The 20,426-nt window shown below is 47.9% G+C and overlaps 1 protein-coding gene across 1 annotated transcript; it reads right to left on the minus strand.

Annotated features, from left to right (window-relative positions):
- Positions 1 to 301: 301 nt before the first annotated feature.
- Positions 302 to 4,035, minus strand: lrrn3b (leucine rich repeat neuronal 3b). The gene has a single exon (XM_084702083.1). It carries the CDS (start codon positions 3,701 to 3,703, stop codon positions 1,577 to 1,579), a length of 2,127 nt encoding a protein of 708 aa, XP_084558209.1. The 5' UTR covers positions 3,704 to 4,035; the 3' UTR covers positions 302 to 1,576.
- Between the last annotated feature and the right edge of the window lie 16,391 nt (positions 4,036 to 20,426).

Genomic DNA, 20,426 nt, shown 5'->3' on the forward strand with positions numbered 1-20,426 from the left:
TGACTCGTTTTTTTTTCTGATGTCTTACAACCTCATTACACACATCTGTGTGAACAGTGAGGTGGTTGTTCACAACTGAGTGAACGTCCTTGAACTGTAAAGGTTACCAATACTGGGGGTTGACAGGAAATGGTACATTATCTGCTAGGTAGAGCAATCACTAGATACATCTGAAGCTATAATCACACCAGTGGTTATAATTCCAACAGCAAAGGGTAAGAAAAATTGAAAAAATACTGCCACCTCGTTATTACAAAAAAAATTGACATTTATTCTTTTCTTTTTTTTTTATTCAGCACGTTGTTATTTATTTCATTGTGCCCACTTATCACAGATAGTACAGTCAATATAAAAATGGCTTTTAACTTTAACACCCAAAGCAAGAACATAATGGTTTTTTTTTAATGTTTATGCTAAAAATACTGCAAATATATTTTCACTAAAAGTACTGGAGTTTAGCCTGTGACTCTGTAGTTATGACATGGCTGTGTTCTGCGGTTTGTATGTGGTGATTCTGCCGAAGCTCTCCTGTCCTCTGAAGTCGTTTATGTAGGCACTTACCGAGGCTGAATAGACCCATGGCCCCTCCCCCTTCCTCTCAGCGAGATGCCACAAAGGACAGCACTCTACCCATCCGCACAAAAAATCAATCCAACATTTACGTGGGTCTGTCAAACTTCTGTCAATCATAGTCCTGTCTCATCCCCTTAGGCTCTGCCCTTTTTGAGAACTAAAAAAAAACAACAACATCTTCTTAAATGCCCTCTTGAGATACTGAGCTGTAGCTGAATTGTACTGAATTACTTTGCTTTCGTGAACTTGATCTCACAAGAATGAACGGTGTCTTTTCTTAGTTGCCACCAGTCAATACTGCCCATGTATTATGCAGACAGGTTCTGTTACATATAAAGAATATAACAATAAAATCATCTCTGCTTTAAATAGAAAAGGGGGAGAAGGGTATATTTCATCAAAAGTTGTACACCATAGCTCACTGTTATTGTCTATCCTACTACAGTAGACTTGCTCCCTGCTTGGACAAGTGTCACCTCTATCTCGTCTATGAATGTTGAACTGCACAGACGGTATTGCTTAGGACCACAAGGACAGTTCCACTACGCTCAACACATTTAACAGTCAATAACAAAGAGAGAACACCTTCATCATCGCCTTCTGTGTAGTCCTCCTTCACCCCTCTTCATCGTCGATACCATCGTCATCTTCGTCCTCGTCGCCGTCATTTTCACCATCTTTTTAATGATGTACTTCTCTGTTTATGACCCAGGGGTATGTCCACGAGTGTGTTTTTAGCCTGGTGAATTTAACTTGATGCAGCTGCTACCAGGCAGCAGCTCCTGACAGACTAGGTTCTAGCTGGGAGAGTGAATGTCCTGCCTCCACACGCCTCTCCTTCCCAATCCAATGATTTAGCATAATTATCCCAGAATGTTACAGTCAAGGCATAAAGGATGCACATGTTAAACAGAGTCCTGCAGGTTTTCCCTTTTTCTCAATGGCCTTGTCTGTTTCTCCGTGGTTGGCGCGTGTTTCTCCACAGGAGGGGGGAGCGTGGCTGTTAAAAGGCGTTGTCGGATACATTTACGACTGTGGTTTTCACCTGTACAGCACTGGGCAGCCCTCTCCCAGAGACCCACAGTCTGGTGAAGAAGGGAGGGGACAGCCCTGCGTTCTCAGGCGTCAGGGACAGCTTGGAGGGGCACTCCCCCGTATCGCTGTAGAGGTGATGGTTCCTCAGGGACGCGTAGACCAGCAGGCAGGCCACGCAAACCGCCGTCAGCAGCACGCCAAACACCGCCACCACCGCCGCGTCCCAGCGCTCCGATGCCTGCACCGCCAACTCCAGCCCCTTGGTGGTCACGTAGACACACTTGGTGTCGTGCTGGTAGTGGATGCTGCGCACGTCCACACACACCTCGTACCGCGTGTCCGGGCTCAGGTGGGTGAGGTTATAGACGGTGATGTCAGAGGGGACACGGGCGGTGAAGGCCATGGTTGGCTGGTTGACGTCTGTGGCGACGTACCACTTGATGTTGGGGGCCATGCTGCCGCGGGCTGCCTTCCAGGACACCAGGACCGAGTTGGTGTCCACCGATTGGATGTTGACCTTGAGAGATCCGTTGATAGGCTGGGGGAAATAGCCGTTCACTTCCACGGAGACGGACCTCAGGTCCGCCCCCACGAGGTTGTGGGCCACACAGGTGTACAGCCCCGCCTCTGCTTCAGTGATGTCATAGATGTCAAAGGTTCCTTCCGGGTGCATGTAGAATTTATCAGAGACGGTGTTGGGCAGAATCCGGGTTCCGAACGGGGTGATCCAGTAGATCTCCGGTTCCGGTTCTGCGAAGGCTCTGCAGTGGAGCGAGACGGAACTGCCCGTTTGGGCGCTGACGTGTCCAGGCATGCTCTCCGGGGAGATGAGGGGCAGGCAGATCTCCATCATCTCTCGGAAGTGGACCTGCCTGACGTGCTGCCCCTCGTACTCCGGAGGCTCCACGCAGAACAGGGAGTCCGGCTCCATGAAGCGCAGGCTGGTCTTGTTCATGTTCATCCAGCGCACCACGCAGTCGCAGCGGATGGGGTTGCTGTGCATGCTCACCTCCCGCAGGTTGGGCAGGGACTCCACTGTGATCCTGTGCAGAGCGCTGAGGGCGTTCCCGTTCAGCATGAGCGTCTCCAGTCTGGGCAGCTTGTAGAAGGCGTTGGGGTGGATGTAAGAGAGTTTGGGGTTGTTGGTGGCTTCGATCTTGGTCAGCTCGGGCAGGTTGCTCAGGGCAAAGCTGTCGATGGACACCAGCTCTGGCATGCTGTTGATCCCAAGCTCCTTCAGATGGAACATGTCAGCAAAGTCGCCCCGCTGGATCCTCCCAATGGGGTTCTTGTTCAGGTCCAGAAATTTGAGGTTCTTCAGGTTCCTCAGGGCGGCGTGAGGAACCTCGGGGAACGTGTTATCGTAGAAGGAGATGCTCTCCAGGTTGTCCAGGCCAGCCAGAGCGTCATCAGACAGCTGGGACAGGTTCATCCTGGTCAGCACCAGGCTGCGGAGATTAGTGAGGGCGTTGAAATTCAAGTCCTGGATGGAGACCACAGGGTTTTCCCCAATCATCAGGATCTCCAGGCCAGGCGTAGCCTCGAACCAGGCTCTGTCGATCACCTGCAGCCTGTTGGAGTTGAGGTGCAGACGCAGCAGTTTGCGGAGGCCCTGGAACGCTGTGGCGGAGATGAAGGAGAGGAGGTTGTGGTTGAGGTAGAGCTCCTGCAGGCCAGCCAGATGGTCCAGGCAGCTGTCTGGCAGCTCTCGGATCCAGTTCTCCTCCAGGTGGAGAGCCTGCAGCTGAGGCATCAGCCCCAGCTGGACGTCCCGGACGGACGACAGGTTGTTTTGGGACAAGTCGATCTCAGTGACGTTGGCCAGGTAATCCAGGGGTTTCTCGATCTTAGCGATGTTGTTGGTCTGCAAGAGCAGCACCTGTGTGTCGGCGGGTAATCTCGCCGGCAGTGAGAAAAGTCCCAAGTCATTGCAGTCGATGGTGGGGGCTTCCATGTAGATGGAGTTGGGGGAGAACCAGGGCCTGGTCTCACACACGCATAGCTCGGGGCAGTCCTGCCTCTCGTCAGAGCCCAGCACACAGGAGACCATGGCTAGCCACACACACAACCCCTCCACAAACCGCACGGCCTTCATATTGGCCAGAGACCTCCAGTAAATAATTGGTCCTTGTAGAATAAGTTGGCTCAGCTGTATAACTTCACAAATAATGAATCGTTTGTCGTGGCTGAGGGTATTGACTTTCCCCCCTCCCGCCCCACTTGTGTGGGCTTCCCAGGGAGCTGTGCCTTTACGGGAGAAGAATCCTCAACGTAAGGCCCTTCAGGCGGTGACCACCGTCAGCGATTCCTCCAGAGGCTGCGGTCAAACAGCGGTCAAGCTGACCCGGAGCGATGAGAAAGGGATGTTCGGGAAGTCGCGTCCAACTCAGCAAACAGACGGCCGTCGCCCAGCGTCGCCATGCCGATCCATTCCCATCTGCAAAACACAGCAGGAGAAAACACAGTGAGCGTGACGTGATGAAAACAGGGAAATATGACGTAGGTAAAAGGGCAGAAGGGATTTAGGTCTATTGACATTTGTTATGGGCATACTGACGCATGTTGACATTTATATTGCAGAGCCTTCAAGAAACCACCCTGGGTTTATATCTGATTGACCTTACAGGGTACCTCCTGGGACATCCCTGGTATTAAACTGACATTAGGGGGATGAGTATGTTTGGACTTAAATAGATGTCTTATTAAACTCATAAATGGCAGCTATTTGCGCTTTAAGCGTATATCTCAAGGGTCAAAACTCCTCAAAGTTTGGATGGCCTTCACCAAGGTGAAATGGGCAACCGATCAGTGCAAAATAAACAGAGTTCAATATCCACCAGAAAACCTGGTATGTGCGTGTTCATCCCAACTTGCTCGTCAATTCCTCCCTCAGTGAATGTGCACAATGTGCAGGTTCCATGTAGCATGCCGTTTGTTTGCTATTTTTCCACAGTCAGCCAGCGGTGTCATTTGTCACACATAACAACCTTTTACTGAACGGATGGGTGTGATGGCGACTGCCTGAACTTGAGCTGCACAGCGCAACGACAAACACCAGAACTGACAGATGAAAAAGAAGAGAGACTGAAAGGTGGGAGGTAAAAAACAAGGAAAGGGGAGTGAGAGATGGAAGGGTGGGCGGGCGAGGGGGAGAGGTGATGGATAAAAAAAGAGAGGGATAAGAAAGAGAGCAAGCTAAAGCGACTGGCTCGTTCCATCACCCTCTCTGTTTCCACTCGAGCAGACAGAGTGAGATGAAAAAGTGAGCATGCAGCAGAAACACTGCAGTCTGGTCCACTAGCAACACCAGGCCAAGAGTTCATTCCTCAAGCCCCTGACAGAAGGAAGGGAAAGGGGGGAGGGAGGCGCTTTGAGATGAGGCATGCATTGAGGCTGAGGAAGGAGCAAGCGAGGAAAGAAGAGGGAGAGAGAGCGGTGGAGGATGTAAGGAGGCTGGGGAGGAGAGCTAAAGGGAGAGAGGGAGGTGTGGGGGGGGGGTTATTTTTCAAAGCACCTGGCACTTTAATAATAAGCCGAAACACCCAGAGCATTCTGATAAACGTGGTTAGCCTCTTTCCCCCCTACCGCAGCCTCTTCCTGCCTCTCTCGCTCGCTCTCTCGCTCTCTCGCTCTCTCGCTCTCTCGCTCTCTCGCTCTCTCGCTCTCTCTCTCTCTCTCTTTCTCTCTCTCTCTCTCTCTCTCTCTCTCTCTCTCTCTCTCTCTCTCTCTCTCTCTCTCTCTGTCCCTCCCCTCAGCCTCTCCTCATTATAGGGCAATGCAGTTTAATCTCTGTTCTAGAAAGCAAGCTTAGCACTGTTATTCAGTTTGCTCGGTTCAGATCCTCAACCAGGCTCACTTTGGCTTCTGTGTTTAGCAATCACAGTTACACACACCCTAATGTGCTCAGGTTAACTCTTATTGCCTCCCACTCCAACATCAATCATGGTAGGCAGCCATTTTGTGTCCCTAGGGCCTGCATTCTGTTGTTTTCTCATCTACTTTTCCTGCTAATAGTTTAAATGGAAACAATCTTTGGGTATAACTTCATGTCAGTAAACAATATCTCTTATGTGATCAATACCTTTTCCTGCGGTCACAAAATTATGTCAAAAAAATGTATAGGCCTATTGCAGCGAGTATGAGAAAAAAAAGGTTCTATAAACGAAAAGCTACTGCTTTCTGAAAGCACATTTTTATTGTATTGTATGTACCTCCAGATTCAGCCAGGGTCTTGAACAAACAAATGAAATAACCAATTCACTTCAGAGGTGTTTCACAGGTTTAGGATGTGATTTATACTTTCATTACTCACGATTAATTCATTGTTTCCCTGCCAGAGCCATGCTAATATGATGTACTGGGTGATTACATCAGCATTGTAATCAGATGAGACAAAGCCATGTTTATGCTGCTTCCTAGTGTTGATTGCCTACTCTTAAGTGAATAAACTGTGGTTATGTAAATCCAGACTTGATTAATAAAAATGGAAAGTTACCATTTGTTTGTGGCAGAGTTAACACGGCTCCTAATTTCCCGGACTGTTCAATCCACTTATATTAACAACAGGATGTCCTGAACTGTGTCTGCGAATATACTGTCTTCAGACCTACAGATAATGTTGTAGATCTCTACAGTTGATGTAATTAAATATGGATATCCTACCATTCTTGCCTTCTACTGAACAAGGTTACATGTCACTGTATAACATTCAACACATTTCTACAGCAGCACAAAACAGCCCTCATTCTGGCCAATATCTGTTGGATCTACGTTGGATTTACACAACCAAGCTTCAACACTAGATCTTAAATTTGCCGTGCTCATTCAGAAACATGTAGGGCACGTCCTTTTCAGGATGTTTAATTCATAATCCTGCATTCTCTGAGCTGGACTGGTCTGGTCCGGGAGGACATTATGGGCTGTTCGCCCACTGACACCGAGTGAGACAACTGGATGAGGCACCTTGTGAGGCTGAAGTGTCAGATAGCCCAGGGCCCCTGTGCTGCGCTGAGGAGAACAGGGTGAAGGCACTGTTTAATTATGGGATGAGAGTGAGCAGGAGGACAGGAGCTAAGGGATAATACAAGTTCCCTGAGCCGGCAAAATGCTAATGGAATTTCCTATTTGGATAGGCTAACATCTTTCAGAGACCATTGGTCCATGTCTCTATTGTCACAGCATGGCGATAGAACGACCCATTAATGGTTCTAATACCTCAGTGAGGGTCTACATGTCTTTGATAGCATATAAACTCTTAAAAATGGCATATTACATAATTCATATTTAAATTACATGAATTAACTTATAAGAATAATGAGTTCAAGCCATTTCAAAGTTTGTGTGGCATACAGTGTAAAGTATAGTATAGAGAAGTAGCCTACAGCACATTGGTTCAGTGCAGTCATGCCCTATGCTCAGGACCTAGCACAGATCCAGTTCCATCAACACTAAAGACTAGCCTAACGTGTTCACACCCACCAGATTACCTTCGCCAAATCATTTGTTCAATTACCACTGAACATAGACCAGTAAGAGAAGATGGAAGGGGGAGGAGGGCCAGAGGACGTGCTTTGGTATCAATACCGGCATATTAACCTCTGTCACATGAAGGAAGCATTCATGGTCTGCTTTTAAAACCTCAGCCAGGAGATAAAAGAGGAAATCAACCATCTCCCAAATAAAGCTGAGCTGAAAACTAGAAATCTCTGTATAGTAGGAAGATCAAAATGGGAGAAAGGAAACCATCGGCAGAGGAGAAGTGTGGTTTGTTGGCATTAAGTGACAATAACTAGCATTTGGCCTGTTGTCGCCTGGACAGAGAGCGATATAGACAATCCACAGGGCAAATGCAATCACAACTAGATGGATGCTGTTAATCAGTAAGACGATGCAGCCCAGTTTGAAATGGCATAGAGCGAGATGTGGAACCAGATACTGTTCGGGATACTGCTTGTACTGTTACAGACTGACCTATAGCATTCAAACTCAGGTCTCGTGTGCACCACAAGACTGTATTAAACTGCCAAACTAAAGCCTGGGCTATAAGACAGGCAAACTCGCACGCGCACACACTGACATTCACACACAATCTAACTCGCTCACATCCACAGGCTGTGTATTGTGTATAATTGGAACAGTGAGATATGAGGACGTGAAAGCTGGTGTATTAATGTGTGTGCAGAGAGGGTCAGCCAGCTGCAGAGAAGTGTGACAGCGAGGCGGTAACTCTCCGACCAGCCGGCTCTGTTGGTTTAGACCAGAGGCTGCAGGGCTGGAGTGGACAGTAAATCCCTGGTCACAGGGTGGGGGGGGGGGGCGTGCGGGGGTCGAGTGGAGAAGAGAGGGAAACGATGATACTGGTTCAGTAGATGGTCATGCCTCCCTAACCACTTTAGAGGTTATGTAAAAATTGACATTTTCACATGAGGAACAAAACGTTTTTTGGTAAGGGGGGGCGGGGGGAGAGTGGGTGCAGAATACAGCTGTGCCATTTGGTACAGTATTGTGCCTCAGGGCGGTGATTAAGTAGTCTGTAAGGTTTCAGCTGGTGACCCGGACTGGTGCTCCATCCTGCAGAATAGTAACCCTTACAAAGCACAGGCTCGGTCTGCTGGGGAGACACAAAGGTCACAGTAAAGTGGAAAGCAGGGCAGCGGGAGAATTGCCTCTTCTTTCAGGAGAAATGGCCCTGTGTGTTGTTCAAATGGTTCACGGGGAATTTTGATCCATTGGTAATAGGTCTGAAAGGTCTTCTCCCCTCTTCCCTGACTCCCCCTCCCCCTCCCCCTCCCCTTCCCCATCCCTTTCCCTCCCTCTCTCCCTCTCTCTCTCTCTCCCTCTCTCCCTCTCTCTCTCTCTCCCTCTCTCCCTCTCTCCCTCTCTCCCTCTCTCTCTCCCTCTCTCCCTCTCTCCCTCTCTCTCTCTCTCCCTCTCTCCCTCTCTCTCTCTCTCTCTCTCTCCTCTCTCTCTCTCTCTCTCTCTCATCAAACCCATTCCTTTTCATCACGCTCTCTCTTTGTTCGTTCTGTGTCGATCAAAACTGTGTGGAGGACTCATCTCCTCCTATTCCTCTCTTCTCATAGAACACCCTGTATTAACACGTACGTCAACCAGAGATGAGACTACCTGTCTGTCTGCCTGCCTGCCTGCCTGCCTGCCTGCCTGCCTGCCTGCCTGCCTGCCTGCCTGCCTGCCTGCCTGCCTGCCTGCCTGCCTGTTTGTCAGCCTACCAGCCTACAGAATCAGCCTGCCTGCCTGTCAGACCACTAGCTTGTCTTGCTCCAAGCTTCCAGCTGCCAACCTGCACCCCCCCCCCCACCCCCCCACCCCTGTCAGAGTGCTGAATCAGCTCCTGGGTGGGTGGTGCCAGAGTGAGGGGGCCAGTGTACCTCCCCCTGCCCTTCACCTCATTGATTTACCATTACACTTTCTTCAAGGTAGGACCAGAGTCCATTAAACAGAAGCCACTACGCAGAGTGTATAATGAGGTAGGGTGCGTGGCAGGCGGAAGCGTTTCCCCTTTACACCTGCTCTTGCATGGCCGTAGATTAGCCCAGAGTCAACTGTTAATGCACAATCAATGTTGCAAATGAACCCCCCACCCCCCGCCACCCCCCCAGGCCTGGCCTAAGCTCTCTCCAGTCTCTGCGTGACATTGGGTTAAGTAAAGGGGAACAAACATGAGTTCACACACAGTTGAAAGTTCGCCAACATGGCTTACCGTGCAGGCATGCAGAAAAAACACTACAACGTTTGACATGAACACTATGCAACACACACACACACAAGAATACATGCATACATATGCATTTTGAAGTGCATTATAATGTTTGCATATCAGATTTTGAGGCAGCTTTTGATAGGGTCAAAGACATGGCAAGCATGCAAACATCTATTTCTCCTCCGACACAATCTTCCTCCCACCCCCCTCTCTCCTTTCCCTCTCTTCCTCTCTTCCTCTCTCCCTCTCTCCCTCTCTCCCTCTCTCCCTCTCTCCCTCTCTCCCTCTCTCCCTCTCTCCCTCTCTCCCTCTCTCCCTCTCTCCCTCTCTCCCTCTCTCTCTCTCTCTCTCTCTCTCTCTCTCTCTCTCTCTCTCTCTCTTTCCCCCCCTCTCTCATGCATAAACTCACACACACATACTGTAGTCACAAACTCTCTCTCACACACACACACACACACTTACTTAAAGGCATCTGCATAATGCCTCCTGTAGCTGTTCGGCAGAAGCAGAGGGAGGGGGAGGAGGAGACATATCCTTCAAAGTCACAGCCAAATTGAATGAGCAGGTGCAGATGTATTTGGTGTGCAGGCTGGGAGACAGACGTCCTGCTATCTGGATGAATAATATATGACTGGTCAAGGGGCCACATGCCTGCAGATATACGCTTCCCCTCTAACTGACACAATCAATCCTTATATGCGACTGGAAACATTTACCGGGAACACGGATCTCTTTATTATAATTTCATGGGTCTGATAATGCCGTGTCTCTCTCCAATTGTTTTCAGTAATCGGTGTAGAGCTGAGGCAGGTCACAGGGAAAGGGCTACCTGACCATGGAACAGGGGTCGGCCTGGGGCTCATTTTTATTTCATAGATTTTTGATTGAAGTGTAATATGGTGTGTGCCTATATGTGTGTGCGTGTGCGTGCGTGTCTGTATGTGTGTGTGTGCACTGTATGTGTGGTTATGTGTGTATAGCAAGTTTCCTGGAATCGCTAATGGTTTCAATCTGCCTTCGACTCGCGACCACCTCCTATAAACAATGTCACTGAAAATCTAGTGGATGCTGCCAGTGCACAGCATAAACTGGCGAGCGAGTCTAACCAACGTAACAAGGATATGAGTGTGTCCACGCATCTTGACAGTGCATCTCATTCTTCAGGAGAAGGTCTACCTGGCTTGGTGTCAGCATCAACACCCTGTTCATCTCCCCGATCCAGCAGCTCTACCGTACAGTAGAGAGGGCTGTTCAGAGCATATGAATGTGAGCCCAGAACAGATGGAGAACACAGCAGGTGAACCCGGGCAGCAGGCCTGTGACGTGTTCACCAGGTCAGGCTGGAGAGGGCCACTGCTCTACAGCCTGTCCCCTCACAGGAGCCTCCTCAGCACCCAGGCCCATCTCCACCACACTCACAAACTACCTCTGATCGGATGAAAGATTTGGTTGATGAATCCATCCAGTGACCCGCACATCTCGATTAGACACACATCAGAGATGCTAGAGCCAGGTAAAGAATACTTGGATGGTAACTGTTCAGGAACAGGAGTCACACAGGGGGTTTGTGCTTGACTGAGCGAGATTCTTCCCTTTGGCTGTTCCTGAGCTCCTATCACATACTCTCATTCAGGTATAACAGCCGATGCCACGGAGAAGCTTGTTACTGCCATTATGCAAACTAAAAGGAATTGGTTTGGAGACGTAGAATCGAGTTTAGTGAGTTCCGTCTGATAACCCGTTCCATTCTCCAGCGTAAGCAAACACACATCTTTAAACCGCAAATGCTACACACGTAAAACGGATGACATCATTTGAAAATCTAAAAAACGAACCGGTTCCCACGGACGCAGATCCCTCTCAACAAGACAACCATCGAGGAGGAAACCAAGCTCCAAATACCGTTTATCTTATAAAAGTGCATGCAGGATCGATTAGACTACTCACAAAGGAACACATTATACTGTAAGCCTTGCTGTGGAGAAATGTTTATTGATTCAATTAGATCTACCCTTAATGGGATGGGTGTTTGGTTGCATCACCTGTGTCGTCACTTTAGATGACGCATGATAAGGTGCAGAGTGAAAGGCACAGAGTCCAATAAGTACTGAACAAACAGCTGCTTTAATTTCAGAGGTTAACGTCAGGGTTACTTGAGGACTAAGCCATGTATTGACTACATTTACATTTAGCAGACGCTCTTAGCCAGAGCGACTTACAGTAAGTACAGGGACATTCCCCCGAGGCAAGTAGGGTACATGTCATTTGGCATGGGCGGGAATCGAACCAGCAACCTTCTGATAAATAGCGCGACTCGCTAACCACTCAACCATCTAACCCGCCTCAGACAACTGCACAAGCATTCCCAGATAGTCTGTTGCATCATGAAACTTCCCAGTATTCCAATGTGAGGTCTACAACAACACAATAGAACATTACAAACCATATTGAAAGCTTCCGAGCCTGTCGGATCTAAGCCCAGCTTTAAAAGATGCTCGTCATTGAAGAACAAGACAAGACTGTCACCCTCTCGTGTCTGTCGGAAGGTTGTGAACAGGGTCGTGAGTGGTCAAAGCTACATGTGGACGACGGCCTGGTCCAGTGGCGATCCCAAGCGGAGCCGGCAACAGAGGACAGAACAGCAGCTTCCCGTTCCTCTTAAGGCTCTCAAATGGTCACATGGAGTTTTCAGGCTGCCATTTTCTCACCATGACGACTGCCTGTGACCAGGCATGGATATGTTCATTTATTTTGTCTGGGTGTTAGTATACTGTAGATGTACATATGTGTGAGTGTGCGTTTGTGTGGCGTGTGTGTGTGTGTGTGTGTGTGCAGGGAGGGTGGGGGTCTGGGCTAAGACTTCCAGCTGCAGAAAGATCTAGCAAGACTATGGTCTTCCTCCTTACACCCCTATCCCTATATCTGTGTTGTTGAATGTGTTATGCACTGCACAACGTATAATGCCTCGTTTGCCTAATTATGCAACGGCCAAGCGCGCCTACGTTATGCTGGCAGAATGTATCAAAACCCTAATGAAAGTGTGTGTGTGTGTGTGTGCGTGCGTGTGCGTGTGCGTGTGTGTCGGTGTGTATGTGAAATATACTAGGCAATTCGACGTGCTTTCGTGTCAGGTACCGTGAACCAGTACTCTGACTGCAACAGGATGATTTAACGGAGAGCAGAGAACGGTGGGAGTGAAAATGAGAGGTGTTATTGAGGGAAAAGAGCTAATCTTTCATTATTTTTCTTCTAGACGCGCGCTGTATGCGTTCTCTAAACAGCGTAGGCTTATGGACCATGACAGAAAAAAACGCATATATGTCCATCCCAGTCTATGATGTTTGTATTTCTCATATCCGTGTGTATGCAGTACACTTTGCTTTAAAGGCGCATCTTGCACAGTTGCGCATATGCTTCCCTATCCAGGTTCGAAGATTATGTGTTAGCTGGGTAGGGTACAGTCCTGTCACAAAAAACATGTTCACGTTTAGAACAATTGCCTGCCTAATGTTGGCTATTTTACGTTGCTAGACAAAGCTATACCTACGGCTGGTGGCTGGTCTGAGCTGAGTAAAGACCCTTTAAAAAAATAAAATGTATATTAACGTTAATTTAGAATGACAAAATAACAGCTCGACATGAACAGGTATATATATGGTACTGACATCGATCTAGAAAACTTACCCGCAAAAGTCGTTTTTCCCCAATGATAGATAGCGTATTCCCTATGCTGTTTCCTGATAGTGCGCTGGTCCGGTGAGGAGCGAGAAAGAGCGCAACACCTCCAACCAACAATCAGAGTATTCTTGCTTTTACGCAGTTGGAGATAAAGGTTTTGTTTGTCCCTCCTGGCAAGCAGCTGCTTTCGACTTGTCGAAAAACGAAAAGTCCTTAACCGAGAGCAGTTGGAGAGTCCTCTCTCAGTCCCCCTTGTCCTTCTCCACGGTTGTTAACGGCGCATCTCGTCCTCGACCAGCTGTCATACGGAGCACATAGACACGCCGCTGTCTCCTCAGCAGTCGTTAATATCAGAACAACCCCGACTCTCTAGAGAGACAGCCAATAGCGTCACAGTTCCAACCACGGTGCTCGAAGCATTCGGCGTCTGGTTGGCTAAACAAAGCCGTCAGTCATCTGTCGAACCAGCCCTTTTCTCCGAGAGTCTCAACCAGCGAGGAGGATAAGGATGAGGGAGAGAGAGGGGAGTATGAGGTGCGGGAAATAAAATGGATATCTGTTCCCATTAGCGCTAGAGCTCGGATTGGGTCCCAAGAGAGGCTCGAACACATTGTTCTGCTAACTGATGCCTCTAAGGGTCAGAATCCTAAGACAGGGGTCAAACAGAGACACACAGCCTGTCCTCAGACAAAGAGACACATTAAAACGTGTACCACACATAACCACACTTCACTGGTGGGGTTGGGGGTGGGTCATTCAGATGTTTGGAAGGTTGACCGCTAACACCCGTTTAGACCGGGAGCAGTTTCAGGATCTTTCTTTCTTCTTGTTAATCCTCCACGAACATTTTGTTTCTTAAGTTTACCCTCCTATCACCATCCCTTCAGTGCTGGCCCGGATGACTGAACACACCATACAGTAGGGTCCAGCTGTCCATAAACCTCTCACTGTCTGGGCTCCCTACAGCAGGACACAAAGACCAAAGCACCAGCCCGCATGAAAAATGAGCATCAAATTATAGTGTGTGTTACTGTATGTGTGTAGGTGTCAGCAGGCCCTGCGTTTACTAAGTGAATTATTTATCGTCTGCCTCTGGCTCCTTTATTTAAGGACTGGCTAAATATTCCAGGGGCATTTCTTTTGTGGCTTTTCCGGCACCTTCTAGAAGAAAAAGGGGGGGGGAAGGGCATCAGAAGGCCAGTTGAATTCACTGACTGCATCTTACAGTTATAAACATCTTTACTGCTGTCATAAAGGAAATATGTGAGGCAGGGATGTGAAGCTGTCAAATCCAACAGCTGTGCTGCCAGGATCAGAGCAGTGTACTGTTGTTCAAACTGCCACACCTGTCAAAGTTATTCTGTTTTACCAAGTTACCTAGCTTTTGCCCTCTCGCTGATAGACATACAAATGTAAGACCTATATACATTGCGTGGGTGGATCCAGTGTGCGCTGAAAAGGTGTTGTCTGGAATTTTAAACGTTTGTAAGATGAGAATAGATTTTTATGGGTGTTAGTTGATGGGAAAGGTTAGAGTTACTGCATGGATTGAGTGAATAAAGTCTTCCACTAAACCAGTCATGCTTATATATCCGGCTGTGATAATGGCCATGCAGGCTTAATACAGCTTTGCTGTTTCAGGTTGTCAGAAAGTTCCAACTGCACTTTAAACACAGACTCAGCCATCTCCGACGAGGGTTCACAGCCGGTGTGTCTAAGATCTGCGCAGGTGTGTTTTGGTTAAAGCCCTAAAGAAATGACAATCCTGGCGCCCGCCAGACGGCTCATTATACTCTCATTCCCCAGACATCAGCTACCCTGAGCCAAGATAAAACACACTTGGTGGGTGAATCCTCAGTTTTTTTTTTTTTTTTATCCTCAACTATCTGTCAAAATCTGTATATATTAAACTAATGGCTCTTCATAAACATACGAAAAGAAAACTCTATTTCCTCTCTATAATTATGGTAATTTATTAAACAACACAGGGAATATTCACAGTGGATGTGTCCTTGAGAGTGATCGGAAGTAACATATGTATATGCAGGCAACATATAATTAGAATTTGTCGTGTATTATTTTAACTATAGTAATGAGGATTCAAAAAAAGCAGAACTGGTAAAATCCGGAACATGTCTGTCCTCAATACATGTGAAGAGGGGACATGAAACTCACATGCTTCACTCCAGGCCTTTTATATGAGAGCAAGTCCTGTGCTGAGATGGCCGAGAGTAGTGAGTCAGAGCAGGGGGGGGGGGGGAAATGAGTCATTACACCGCAGTGTGTCCTGAACCTCAATCTAAAACACATTTTAGGTCTTTGTGTGTGTACCAACTCAATTAATCTCATTGTGACACAGAGAAAGGGATGTGTGTGTGTGTGTGTGTGTGTGTGTGGGGAGGGGGGTGTTTGCAAGGGGAGGTTAACTGAATTATACACACACGTGCACACACACGTTAATCGTCTAAAACACAATCGGCTAGTGTGATGAACTGCCAGGTGTAATTGATAAACTACAGATAGGAAATTCACAAAATACTGCTTTTCTAATGATGTGGTCAGCTGAAATAATACAGTCCACATCCATCCTTCAAATAAGACGTGTGTTCTGGGATGTGCCTCGTCTCACCCACCATTTGTGCACCTCCACCCATGCCCCCTGCCCTCCCAAATGCCCATGTCAAAAGAAGTGTGCCTCACAAGAATCCACCTTGTGCTCGTGCAATAATCTCCCTGTTTTTCCAGTCAAAAGCTCCAAGCATTTGTATTCCTGATCATCCCCCAGCAGCACACCTACGTCTGAGCCCCATCTGAAAGGCAACACAAGTTTGTGACATAAAAGACAAGTTGTGTCCTCTCTGTGAGAGGACTCAGGTTGAGGAATAGCCTGAGGATGTTTGATATCCCCACAGTCCTGACTGACTGTCTCTCTCTCTCTCTCTCTCTTTTTCTTTTACATTCAAACTGCTTCCTTTTCTCACTTTCTTAATCAGATCTCTCTCCCTCTATTTCTCTTTTCCCCCAACACCCTCCCACAATGGGGCAAAATATCTCCATCATCCCCTCTACTGGCAGCTCTCTCACTTTATCCTTTTTTCAACCTTTGTCATCTCCCGTTCCCCCTCCCCCTCTCCCTCCCGCTCACTTTCTCCCTGTCTCTCCCTCCCTCTCTCTCTCTCCTTCTCTCTCTCCCTCTCTCTTTCTCCCTGTCTCTCCCTCTCCCTCTCTCTTTCTCCCTCTCTCTCCCTCTCTCTCTCTTTGAGCAGGTCTGCCTGGGCTCATGTCTGCAGGTTCCAGGAGGGGGGAGGTGGAGGGGCTGTCACTGAGTCTGGGCTGCGGGGAAGACAAGGGAGAAACACGGGAAACGTACAGGGAGGGGAAACGAGGGAGAAAGAGAGGGACAAGACAGTGGAAGGAGGAGTAGAGATGACAGGCCGGGGGGAGGGTGCAGAGTGAGGAGGGAAGGAGACAGACAGGGAGGACACTAGGGGGCAGAGAAGAGAGTTCTGAGAACAATGGAAGGATGAAACTACCTCCCTGCCTACACACACACACACACACACACACACTTACACCAGCTCACACTTATAAACAGGCTCCCAGTGCAGTACAGTCCAGTACAAAACAATTTCTATACACTGATAGTTGAGACAGGAAAATGACATATTAACAATGTCCTTGTTTACGTGAAGTGCTCACACCAATCCATCAAAGGTCAGGGCTCCTGATGTAGCACGCATTTTAGAATCCCTCAGAACAGGGACCTCCTGCTGGGCCTCCTCCTCAGGTCAGCCCAGCTTTGTGTCAGTGTGTTCAGCTGGGGTGTCTGGGTGCTTCAGGTCTGTGGAAGAAGAGTTTTCAAAGTATCTGTGTCACTGGTGTGCCCACATGTAGCTGAATACCCTAGCATGGGGTCTCATGATTTATTTACAGTAAGAAATAACAGAATGTGTGTGTGTGTGTGATGGAGAAAAATTGAGAAAGGGGCTGAGAGAGAGAGAGATAGATAGAGCAACATATAGATAGATAGACAGACAGGGCATACTTTTGACTATGACACTTTATGGAACTTTCCCTTCCCCTCTCTCATTCCGACCTGTTTGTCAGTATTTCCACACGGCAACATCAAATAGCCCAATCACATCAAAGCTGATCTGTGTATGTATTGTGAATGACTACGTGTGAGAGCCAGGGTGAAGCCTGTTGATCAATGCTCCATACATTCTGTTTGATGTGCATGGAAAACTTCTCAGCTAAGTGATCTCCAACAGTGAGCAAAAGCCTGACAGAAGAGCTGAGTGTCCCTGGATCCAGAGGGGAAATAGGGCTGAGTGTGCCTGGACCCAGAGGGGAAAGAGGCTGAGTCTCCCTGGATCCAGAGGGGAAAGAGGGCTGAGTCTCCCTGGACCCAGAGGGGATGGAGGGCTGAGTCTCCCTGGACCCAGAGGGGAAGGAGGGCTGAGTGTCCCTGGACCCAGAGTAGAAAGAGGGCTGAGTCTCCCTGGACCCAGAGCGGAAATAGGGCTAAGTGTCCCTGGACCCAGACGGGAAGGAGGAGAGCACCACTGACGTTTCATGTTGCTGCAGACCTGGTGAAGACCCCGCAGGACTCCTTGTTGAAGGGTTAAGTTTGTTCCTTAATGCTAAGATCCATGTGTAGGATGACCCAAGGATGCTAACAGGAGTAAGTTATTGGTTGGTGGACTCAACCAATCAGCAGTCACAGTCAGCAGGGCAATGTGGTGTTCCATCAAAGCCATGACTGGTCCCGTTGCGCAACATCAAATGTTGCCCAAATTGTGTTGGCGTCAGTGTGATTTCCTGTCTATCAAATGATCTTTCTCGGTCATTGTGCTAAATGCTAGAAGCTAAATTTAAGACAATGAAAGCCCCAGATGTGATGAATGTCTTGAATGGCTGCTGAAACGCTTCCTGTTTCTCTGTCGTTTCATTATACTCCTTTGTGTGTCCTCCTGAATGGCTGGCTGTTGTTGATTATGCAAATGAGAAGCAGAGAGCAGCATGGGTAATTATCACAGTGGAGAATGAGCTTTGGAAATTCTACAACTGCTACAGAAGAAAACCACAGGCTGTCATGTGTGTGTGTGTGTGTGTGTGTCTGAGAGTGTGTGAGGGTGTGTATGTGTGTGTGTGTTTGTGTGTGTGAGATACTGAGGCTGAGGCAGTGGTGTTGCTTACTAAAGCCCCAGGGGGTATATGAGGAAGCAGATGCATCATGGGTTTGTTTACCTTGACATGACTAGTCCTGATGTGTATCAGGCCTCTGTTGTTATCGTACACTCTCACACAGGACTGAATTGTCTGGTACACAACAGTGAGAAACCTCCCACAATCTGTTAAATCAAGAAAATAGAGACCCTGTTTCAAATGTAGTCTGAGAAACAGTACGCGTTGCTGCACATTTCTCCATAGTTTATCCATCCCATTTTATTTATAAAGTTAATTAAATTAAGGAAATATGGTTTACTCCTAATGGCCCACAGTTTTCTGATAGGATTATTCATATGGTCTGCTTAGCACCCCACGTGTCTCGGCTCCAGTCGGAGGAGCCTATCAGGGTGCTTGCTCTGTTGTGTGGGGAGCATGTGACACCAGGTGGGCCCTGGTTCACCAGCTGCCTCCTGCCCTGACTGACATCTGCAGCAGATCTGATCGGCACTCACAGGCGGACAGACATGACCAGCATCCGTATTCACTCAGGCAATGATGGGGGCAGCTAGGCGGCCAGCCCCAGGGCGAGGAGCCGTTCTGAAGACCTGAGCCCGCCCAGGGGTCCTCTCTCTCGGGCGACCTACAGGCAGCAGACCCCAATCTGCTCTGCTGGAGACAGTAGATTACTCATTAATGTGTGAGTCATAGAGAACTGTGAGACAGTGAACGAGAGGGGGAGAGAGAGAAGGAGGGGAAAAGACAAAGAATGAGAGAGAGAGAGAGAGAGAGAGAGAGAGAAAGAGAGAAAGAAAGAGAGAGAGAGAGAGAGAGAGAGAGAGAGAGAGAGAGAGAGAGAGAGAGTGAGTGCGGCGGAGTATCATCCGCCAAGTCAATCTCCCATGGAGAGGCCATCTCCCCGAGCTGCAGTGCCCAGGAAGAGAGGCAGAGGCTGGGGTGAGCTATGGCTGCGACTGCCTGGGGTCAATTAACCTCCAGAGCAGCCCAACTGGGCTCTCAGGAACAAAGGTTTTATACTTACTGACGAGGCATAATGTGTCTCCTTGTGCAACACCGGGGTCTTGCATAATACAGGTCAATGGTTGGCTGGGTGCTGAAGGCATACCAACTAGCTCCACCCCTCTCTGCTCCCCCCAGTGTCACTATCTTTTGCGGTGGTCAGAATCTCTCAAGACAAAGTTTTAGGAACCCTTTATAATAGCCTGAAGACGATGCCAGAAAACAAACTCTTACAATTCTGGAGGGGTTTAGGAGATAAGAATCCTGATTCCTGTAGACTTCTGTTCAAACAAGACCACAAGATAAATACTCGTTCAAATGGTCTCCTTTCAGATAATAAAAGCATATTTGTCAGTAGAGACAGCAGTCTTCCTCTGGCAGACAGCCAGGGTCTTCTCCATCCAGACACACAGATGGTCAGGTAGAGGACGAGTGAGTGAGAAAGGGGACCAGAGAGAGCCAGAAAGAGAATTAGAGAGTTTGTGACAGAGAGATACTGTAGAGAGAGAAGGAGAGAGAAAGAAAGAGAGACAAACAGATAGGAAAAGAAAGAGATGAATCCAGACAGAGAGAGAGAGTCTGATGGGAAAGAGAGAGTCTGATGGGTCAATTAGTGAGGTTATGACAAAGTCCATTAAATGTTAACATGATTAAAGGATTTTGTTAATACAATAATGGAAAGATGTACAGCACTGCTCTCGAATCAGTGGAAATGAAACAGGCCTCCTCCCCCTCAATAACAGTGCCAGCAACAGAAAACAGACACACATGCACACACAGGCACACACACACACACGAAGAATCAGAATCAAAAGGGATTTTATTTGCCATGAATGTTTGCACAAACAAGGAATTTACTTTGGCAAGGAGGTGCATACATCAAACATATAGGAATATTGAAACTTAAATATGTGGACTAACTATACAAAAGGAGCAAAGTCTAGCTAATACTAAGGGGGGTCTAGCTATTACTAAGGGGAATAACAAATAATAAAAAAAATAGTTAATCTAACCTAAAAAAAAAAAACAGATAGTGCAAGAGAACGATAACAAATGCACAGACAGACAAAGGTATGGGTTTGAAATCAGACACAGAAATATAAACTGAATGAGACCCAAACACTCAGGAGACAAGGAGGGAAGAGGCATGGAGAGGTGGCAAGGAGAGGTGGCACAACGGGAAGAATGCAAGAAGGAGGGGTAAGGATGGAAAGAGCTGGCAAATTGGCGT

The sequence above is a fragment of the Hypomesus nipponensis genome, chromosome 7 (assembly GCF_054491055.1).
Source record: "Hypomesus nipponensis isolate SF chromosome 7, ASM5449105v1, whole genome shotgun sequence".
Lineage (NCBI taxonomy): Eukaryota > Metazoa > Chordata > Actinopteri > Osmeriformes > Osmeridae > Hypomesus > Hypomesus nipponensis.